Below are 9732 nucleotides of genomic sequence, written 5' to 3' on the forward strand. Positions count from 1 at the left end.
AGATAGCATCCCCCCCCCCTTTCTTAATTTCAAAAAGAAGGCATTCACCATAAATTTTTAATCTTCACTGCTGTTTGGAATATCGCTCCTAAGTTGTAAAGTAATTAAATTGTAAAGCGATTAAGAAGGTGAGACTTTTGCCAGTCAAATGTCCATAAAGGCTACACAGCAGTTTAGGGTATGTTGTAAATCCCTCAACTCCCAAGCTGCTCAATCCACAATTGACCAGAAGAAACTAAATTCCTGCAGTCTCCTTGTGAGGAGCAGCTCTTCCAGAGCGCAAGTGGGTAATCCCCCAATTTCTCCTTCCTGAGGAGAAATTTCTGTCAGCCAGAACTGTCTCCTGGCTGGTGATTCCACTGCTGTGCTGTCTCCACTTGCAAAGCCACTCACAGAGATGTCTAACTGGCCATAACACCTCACCCGGAAGCCACAATAGAATTTCATTCTGATGTGGCTAGACTGTCTAGACTCTCTTTTAATCCACATAAATATCGTGGTTATTATTTAAAATATAAATATTCTTTTTAAATTATGTTAGCATCTTCCCTTCTCTTATCAGGCATTAGCTTTTTCTTGGAGCCTTGGAGCTATCTTCCTTATTTGAGAACTTTTTAAAAGATCTTTTCTTTTTTCATAGGCTGAATGCTAAACTGTTAGCATAAGTTACATAGCCTATATTCTGGAATTATTTCATCTAGGGGATAAAAATCTTAATTCAAAAACTTCATTGGTTTTTTTCATACAGGCATCTTCTCTTGCACCTGAGTAGGATTGTCTACAAGGCAAAGCTTACTGAAAGGTCTTGGGAAAATCATTATTATTAAGCCTCACCAAATTTGCAGGCCTGTTATAAAAATTAAATTAGATAAACTTACACTTATTAAGGAAAAATAAGGTGTAAACATGATAGAAAAAAAAAAAGATGATTAGGAACAAAATTACATGTTGCTTTAAAGTCAAAATTATTGGCCATGATATTTTTTCCCCTGATCCCCTATGTAAGATCAGTGGATATGTTTCAGATCAGGGCCTTAATGTGTCAAATAATGTTAATTTAATGCTGTTCTCTTGCAATTACTATTACCTTTACATTTTTGTAAATTATTTTACTATACAAATTGCAGGACTGCAGGGAAAGAGCAAAAATTTAAGGTTTCCATGTCTCCTGCTGTGATTTCAGCTGCATTTACTCTAAAAGTAAGATTTTCTTACTAATACTATTATTGCTCTACAAATGGGATGCAGTTTCTATCAGAGATATATTCTTATAAGATTTTTTTAACATAGGCAAAACTGCAATTTACTCATGTGTTAGTAAGAACATTGGAAGAGGCCCTAAAAATAAATATGTGACTAGATGTTAAAAATAACTTCACATTAGCCTATCTTTAAAAAGCAAGACATTTATTCTTGTTGAAGTAGTAATTTCAGTAAGGGATGGCTTTTGAACAGTGTTTCTTAAACTTTTTTAAGAGTCCCTTCCCACTTTTAAAAATTATGGAGGACCCCACAAGAGCTTTTGTTTGTATGAGTTATATTTATTGATATTTACTGTATTAAAGAAATTTAAATTGATGCAGTCACTGCAGCTACAACTTCTCACAATTGTTCAATGGGATTTTAATACTGTATTATTTTTCAACATAGGCTGGCAAATAATTTTGATTTTTGTGGACCCCTGAGAGGGTCTTTGAGGACACCCGGGGGTCCTAGGACCACACTTTAAGAAATACTGATCTAGTGTATAGGGCCTAGATATTTGCAAGACCATTGGTTTCCAGTTATCCCTGCCTATTTTATAAAAACCAAGCGGGTTGGCATTCTCTAGGTTCTATTAATTAAACATTATAGGACCCAGGAGGCATATCTTTTCTGTCACAGTGTCTGGCCTATGGGGTAATGTCCCCCCGCCCTAAATTTGGCTGTTCTTCTCCCAGGCAATGGGCCACAATGCTATATACGTTTGTGTGTGTCTGGACCCTGGCGGAGTATGTTTTATTTTATTATATTTCATTGTTTTATCATTTCCCTTTGTAGCTGATTTTTTTAGTCATTGTTAGCTTTCCAGAGTTGTTTGGCAAATAAGCAACTATACTGTATAAATTGAACAAAAAAACAAATACATTGAACTTAGGTCTCTAGCAGTGCAACAACTCAAGTAGGACTGCATCCAACTCTTTCTGTTTATTGCTGAATTTTTTTTGAGAGAGATAACTGCAACTTTTCATTAGGAGTTTCTTAGTAATGTTGTTTCACAAGCCATTCATTTTTTCCAGTGATAGTAGCAATGATTGCTTAATGCAAGGCAAATAACTGTGCTCTTCAGTTGAAGTTAGGTATGTAGATGCCTAGATGGAATACTCAGAGGATATATCTTTTCTGCTTCAAGTTGCTATTTGTGAGTTGGGTGGTCATTACGGTTCTTACAATAAAATAGAATAAAGTCCTTGCAACAAGTATGGAAAATAAATTCAGCACTCATGTTGGCGGCAAATGGTTACTTGCATTTTCCAGCTGAGAATCCAGAAAGGTTTTACTTCATATTAATTGTTGAATGAAGACAAAGCAAATGGCAAAAGCTAAACAAATTTTCATTTCTAAGCAACCATGCATATAGCTTTAGAATGAATGTGTATTCTACTATGGCTTTATTTCTCTCTCATCAACCATGTAGATGTGTCTGCAGAGACAAGGTAAATAATCAGTGGCAGTCTCTGTTTAATTAGTCAATAACAAAACAAGATAAACTGTTCTTCGTAACATGCATTATTCTTTAGCTGTTGGCTAAATAGTATTAGTGCTGTGACATTGGGTATTGGAACATTCTGTACAGACAAATGTTCCCCAAATCCAAGAGATAAAGGAAAAGGGTTTGTACTTTGAATAATATGGAAAGGTCTGATTTAATATATAGCTAAACTATAAGGCAGAGATTTTACTTTATCTTGATGGGAAGAATGCAAAGTATATTTATATTAACAGAAGATTAAAACAGAATGTTCCAAAATCTCTCCACTTTAGAATTAATAATAGCTGGAAGTCTGCACAAATATGCTTTCTGTTTGTAATGCACAGCTCAACACTGAAAGGTGGCAGGATGCAAAGTTTATCCTTCATTTATCTTTCTGTCCCTGTTTTTTTGTAGTTTTTTTTCTTTTTTTCATTGTGACACCAGTAAAAGAGGAAAAGCACATTATGCTGATTAAAAACTCTCCTGTAATAAGGCATACAACCCATGTTTTTCACCAGCTTGAGTCAGACTGGTGAAATGTGAAAATGTAATACCTAAAGAAAAGCAGATGTTACCACCAGGAAAAAAAAGAAAGAAAGAAACAAATACTGGAATGATTATCTACTTAATTAACTCAGAAACAGGGATTTAAATTTAAATGTTTGAAGCTGGGTTAAGTTTCTTCTAACTAATTTAGAACCTGCTATTTCAAAGAATCATGCATTTGCTTTCAAAGTAAAAATTTGTTTCTAGCTGTCTTAATTTTTATAAAAATCTTACAAATATTTTATATTCAGACACCAGAGCAACAGATATATGTTTTACAGGTAAATAAGTAGAAGCTGTGATCAGCATCATCTTTATATGGCCAATGTACCTCCTGAAGACAGGTTGCTTCTCCATTAGGGGATGGCAGACCCTTCTCACTTTATCATGTTCCAGATTCATAAATATTACTGTGTTTTTATTTTGTTCATGAAGTGTAATTGGCAATTATATTTCTAGTCCTCAGTTCGCTTTTAGATCTTGCAATATAGTTTCTGTAAATTGTTTCACAACAGGGCAGAAATGGCATTTTTTGGTGGTGGTGAGGCTTTGAGTCAATGTTGACTCTTGGCAATGCCTGGACAACTCCCTGCAAGATTTTCAGAAATGGTTGCCATTGCCTGCTTCCTAGAGCTGAGAGAGAGCAACTGGCCCAAGGTCACACAACTGGTTCTGTGCCTACGGCGGGACTAGAACTCATGGTCTCCCAGTTTCTAGCCTGGTGTCTTCACCACAACACCAAACTGGCTCTCTATGGAAATTATTTACCTGATTTTTTTTTCTTCACTTTTTGTGCTGCATCTATTGAGTAGTGAAAAGGTGTCTCCAGGACTGGCTTCTTCAATTAGTTTTGACCCACCCAAGACATACATTCTGGGAGAGCCTGCTGCTGTTTTCCAATTTTGGGAAAAATTAGATAAGTGTGTTGGAGACTCACTTCTCTATTGCTGCACCTCACTCTGAACTACTCCTCCCACCTTTGAAATTCAAGCAGTTTCCATTTTATTATGTTTTTATATATTTTTTTAGTTTTAGTTTTAAAGTTACAGTATATTTTTATTATAGCATGGACATTTTAGTGTACTTGATGACTACAATGTAAACTGTTGAGAGTCTTCTGATCAGAGTGGGTAGAAAATCCAGTAAATAAAGAAATAAAATAAAATTTCACAATAATTACATTCATATTACTTGATACTTACTTTGAAAAATCAGTTACTGTGAAAAATTGGAAATCACCATGAGCAGATTCCAGTATCAACTTCCAGATCCCTACTGTTGCAAGTTCACTGATGAACAAAATGTGAACATCTAGTTCCATGAATGTCTGCACAGAATTTTTTACTCTGTACCTGTCGTGCTAGTCCATGCTTTTATCAGCTATAGGACTGGTTCTAATGATGTGCTTTATGTGAAACCTCTTTCAAGGACACGCCAAAATTTGCAGCTGATGCATACTGTTACTGTTTGCTTCCTGGCAAATACTGAGAAATGTAAACTTACATAGATTGCATTGAGACAACTGCATTGGTTAACCAGCCAGATCCTGCCAGAACTTTATCCTATCAATCCTTTAAGGGTTGGGATCCATATATTGTAGGACACTTCATTTCCTAGATTTTTATTATCTTTTGTTGCTATGATGACAAGTAAAAGCTGAGTTGCCGTTAGTTTCTAGGTGGACTAAAATGAAGTACCCATGGTAAGCAATAAACAGCTGAATTCAAAGATGCTGCTCATTATTTTAGAGTTGTTTTGGAAGGAAAATTAGCAACTGGGGAAGGCAACAGAGAAAAAAATGAGAAGAATTAAACAGCTGACGGGAAAGAAGACATCCTATAGTTTGGAGGCAAATTTCCTGCATTGCAAGCTGGCCTCTTATCTTGATAAGATAGTCATTAAACACATGAATCTACAAGGATAAATGTGTGAATCCTACCTTCCCTTAGTCAGTGAGTATAGTTGAGGATGTATAAGCAAGGAATAAAAATTCAATCCTTGTCATTGGGAAAAGAATTTGATGTAAAGAGTCATAAAACTCTCCAAGATGGTGGCGGGGGCGGACGCCTAGTGCGGAGCTCCCAGCCATAACCTCCTTTGGCCTTTACCAGAACCAATATGGGGTTGAGGAGAGTCGGAAGCGTGGGATATTCGCATGAATGGAGGGTGAATGAGGAGAACCCCCGGTGTTACCTTCGTCCGAGGCGGTCCGTGGCCGTGGGGAGAGGAGTTGCGGCGGCGGCGGCAGGTGGAGTAAGCACAGAGAGGAGAGGCCAGGGGCAGGTGTGGCAGCGGGTGGCGCTCAGACCCAGAGGGCCGATGGAGGCGGCGTCGGGAGAGCGTTGGTGGCTGCCGTGGCGAAGCTTGCTGAGTCAAGAACATTACCTGGGCTCGAGGGGAACGGCGCCGGAGCCAAGAGCGGGCCTTGCGGGGCTGGGAGTGCCAGCAGGGCGATGGCCCAGGCCCGGCACGGCACAGCTGGCCTCGGCGGTGGGAGCGCTAGCGGTGAGAGCACCGGCGCTGATGGTGGGACGGGGGCTGTGAGGCTGAAGTGGAGTGGAGACCAGAGCCTGGCGGCCCACAGTGGCCCACAGTGGCATTGAGACCTTGGGGGTTGGGGGATGAGCCCCTATGTGGCAAGGGGTGCCCCCTCCCCCTAGAGAAGACGCTGGGGGACTCGAGTGAGTGGGTGTGTGAGAGTGTTTGTTGTGGTTGGGAGAGGTGAATGTGCTGCTCTCTGCCTGGGTGGGAGACGGGCAGAGGGTAGGAGTGAGTGGGGCCCTTCTCTCCCCGACCAGTGGGAGAAGTAGGTGGAGAGAGGGTGAGTGCTTGGTTGGGAATCGGGGTGTTGAGCCCCTATTGGTGCTGAGAGCAGTCGGCTGAAGTGCCACAGGGGCGCACTCCCCCACTCCTTTTTTGTCTCCTCTCCCTTGGGTGGTGACTGGTATGGCGGGCCCCTTAAGTGAGAGGCCTGGAGGGGGGGAGGAGGACCTCGGGCGGTTTAGGGCAGGCATTCAAGTGGTGATGGGCATGGGGTGGTATGGCGGGAGCCAGAGGGCAGGCTGTTTCAAGGGAAGACGCCCCCGATGCGTTATACCGGTGGCGTGTTCCGGCCCTCAGAACTCAAGCCCAGACCCTGGTCAGCAGGCCTACAGAGGCCTGGGCTTTCGACTCCTGCTACTGAACGCCAGGTCAGTCAATAATAAGGCCCCCCTTATTCACGATCTTATTGGGGAGGAGCAGGCTGACCTGGCATGCATCACCGAGACCTGGCTGGCACCAGAGGGGGGAGTAGCCCTCTCGGAATTATGTCCAGCCGGGTTTAGGGTGTGGCACCAGCCGAGACCCCAGGGCAGGGGAGGGGGAGTAGTCATCAGGGAATCCCTATTGGCCTTCAGGGGCCCTGCTCTGCAAGTTACTGGATGTGAGACCCTGTTTCTGAGGATGGGCACACGGAATCAGTTGGGAGTGCTACTATTGTACCAGCTTCCCTGCTGCATAGCAGCCTCCCTGCCTGAGCTGCTGGAGGCCATCTCGGGGTTGGCAATGGAGTTCCCCAGACTTATGGTCTTGGGGGACTTTAATCTGCCGTCCCTGGGGTTGGCCTCAGAGGCGGCTCGGGAGTTCATGGCTACCATGGCAGCCATGGACCTATCCCAGGTCATTGATGGCCCGACCCGGGACAGTGGTCACACCCCAGATATGGTTTTCTTGTCGGAGCAGTGGCAGCGTGATCTGGTGGGGGATTTTATATTATCCCCCCTGTCATGGTCAGATCACTCCCTGGTGGTGGTGGGATTCTCCTATGCTGCCCCCCTCCGCAGGGAGGTGGGACCTAATCGAACGGTCCACCCCCGGCGACTGATGGACCCGGATGGGTTCCAAAGGGAGCTGGGGGTTGTTCCTGAGGCCTTGCTGCATGGTCCAGCGGAGGCTCTGGCCACAGCCTGGAATAAGGAGGTGGCTGGGGCCTTGGACAGGATCGTGCCTGTGCGTCCTCTCTTGGCCCATCACCCCCGGCGCTCCCCGTGGTTCACGGAGGAGCTGAGGGAGTTGAAAGGGCTAAGAGACGTCTAGAGCGCCGCTGGCGGAAAACTCAGGACGAATCAGACCGAACACGGGTTAGAGCTGCTGTTAAGGCCTACCTAGTGACGGTAAGGGCGGCGAAATGTCAGCATTTCTCCGCGCTTATTGCATCCTCAGAGTGTCACCCTGCAGCCCTGTTTAGGGTCACCCGGGCCTTCCTGGGAAAAGGGGGGGCGGAGGACCACTTGCAGGGTCGTGCAGAGGAATTTGCTGAACATCTGATGGATAAAATAGCTCAGATCCGTTCTCAGTTGGAAGCCAAGCGTGGAGTAGGTCCAGTGGAGTTGCCCGGAGAGCGTTCTTGCCCAGTTATCTGGGAAAGGTTTGATCCTGTTGCCCCTGAGGAAGTGGACAGCATCCTCGGGGCTGTCAGTGCGACCACCTGTGGCTTAGATCCTTGTCCCTCCTGGTTAGTTAAAGCTACCAAGGAGGTGACTTTAGGGTGGGTTCTGGAGGTGGTTAATTCATCCTTGCAGGAGGGGATGTTTCCGAAGCCTTTTAAAGAGGCTTTGGTCTGCCCACTCCTCAAGAAACCATTGCTAGACCCCACCCTCCTGGACAATTTTTGTCCAGTCTCCCACCTTCCCTTTTTAGGAAAGGTGGTAGAAAAGGTGGTCGCGCGGCAGCTTCTGAGGATACTGGAGGAAACGGATTATCTGGACCCCTATCAGTCAGGATTCAGGCCCGGTTATGGGATAGAAACAGCATTGGTCGCACTTTTAGATGATCTCTGGCGAGAGCGGGATAGGGGTAGTGCATCCATCCTTGCTCTTCTTGACCTCTCAGCGGCTTTCGATACCATCGACCATGGTATCCTTTTGGGTCGGCTGCAGGAGTTGGGGCTGGGTGGCACAATGTTGCGCTGGTTCAGCTCCTTTCTCCAAGGCCGAACCCAATCGGTGTTGATAGGGAGCGAGAGGTCTGGCCCCCGGCCCCTACTTTGTGGGGTGCCACAGGGGTCAGTACTTTCACCGCTCCTATTTAATATCTACATGAAACCGCTGGGTGAGATCATCCAGCACCATGGGGTGAGGTATCATCAGTATGCGGATGATACCCAAATATATATCTCCATCCCAGGTGCCTTAAGTGACACTGTGACTGCCCTCTCGTGGTGCCTGGAGGCTGTGGGGGCCTGGATGGGGGACAATAGGCTTCAGCTGAACCCTGGTAAGACGGAGTGGCTGTGGATATGGGGAGCCTCAGGATCTAGGAGTTTGTCATCTTTGGTTCTTGACGGGGTTGCACTGCCCCAGACACATCCAGTGCGTAATCTGGGGGTTCTTCTGGACTCATAACTCCTACTCGAAGAGCAGGTGGCAGTCGTGGCTAGGAGGGCCTTTGCACGACTTCGTGTTGTGCGACAGTTACGCCCCTTCCTGGATCAGGAGGGCCTCCGCACAGTCACTCATGCCCTGGTCACCTCTGGGTTGGACTACTGTAATGCGCTCTACATGGGGCTACCCTTGAAGAGTATCCGGAAGCTACAGCTGGTACAGAATGCAGTGGCGCGGACAGTTCTTAATGCCCCTAGGAGGGCACATATAACACCGCTGTTGCGTGAGCTGCATTGGTTGCCAGTTTGTTTCCGGGTCCAATTCAAGGTGTTGGTCATCACCTTTAAAGCTCTTCATGGCATGGGACCAGGTTATCGGAGGAACCGCCTCACCCCGGTCATCTCAGCCCACCCCACTCGGTCCAGCAGAAGGGGCAGATTGCAGACCCCACCCGTCAAGGAATTTCGATTGGTGGGGTCTAGGCAGAGAGCCTTTTCTGCTGTAGCGCCTGCCCTATGGAACATCTTGCTGCCTGAGGTGCGGTGTGCCCCCTCCCTCATGGCCTTCAGGAAGGAGATCAAATCCTGGCTTTGCCAGAAGGCTTGGGGGCCAGAGGGGGGCCCACACCTATGGAGATGGCTGGTGGGGTGAGGGGTTGTCCCCCCCCAGCATCTTACAGGTTTTTTAGGGCCAAATTATAGGAGGTTTTTAGGCCATTTTATATATGTTTTTAACTATTTATAGATTATGTCTATGGCTGGAGAGTCCTGTGTTTTTTATTATTATTGTGAGCTGCCCAGAGTCACCCATTGGGGGAGATGGGCGGCATACATATTTGAAAAATAAATAAATAAATAAATAAATAAATAAATAAATATAATCCCACAGAGAGAAAGGATATATATCTTGTGTTCTACATATGGACTGACCGGATTCCAAGCTGTCCATCTTCCCCTCTTTCAACCCTTCATTTTTAAATAGCAACTAAACAAGTATTCAACAAAGTTAGTTGAACTCTTTTATTTGTTTCAAATAAAGCAATTTATTTATTTAAAACTCTGTCTTCCATGATGTTGGAAAACAGAGAGC

The 9732-nt window shown here is 45.0% G+C and overlaps 1 protein-coding gene across 1 annotated transcript; it reads left to right on the top strand.

Moving 5' to 3' along the window:
• The first annotated feature begins 5398 nt into the window (after positions 1–5398).
• On the top strand, positions 5399–9294 carry LOC148215158 (uncharacterized). Its single transcript, XM_088144461.1, has 4 exons — positions 5399–5785; positions 6401–7018; positions 7843–8451; positions 8683–9294. Exons 1-4 carry the CDS (start codon positions 5399–5401, stop codon positions 9292–9294), a joined length of 2226 nt encoding a protein of 741 aa, XP_088000587.1.
• The last annotated feature ends 438 nt before the right edge of the window (positions 9295–9732 follow it).

This window comes from Python bivittatus, unplaced genomic scaffold (assembly GCF_059951505.1).
Source record: "Python bivittatus isolate LINGU-HERP-01145 unplaced genomic scaffold, Pbiv_v1 ctg000350_np1212, whole genome shotgun sequence".
NCBI classification, from domain to species: domain Eukaryota; kingdom Metazoa; phylum Chordata; class Lepidosauria; order Squamata; family Pythonidae; genus Python; species Python bivittatus.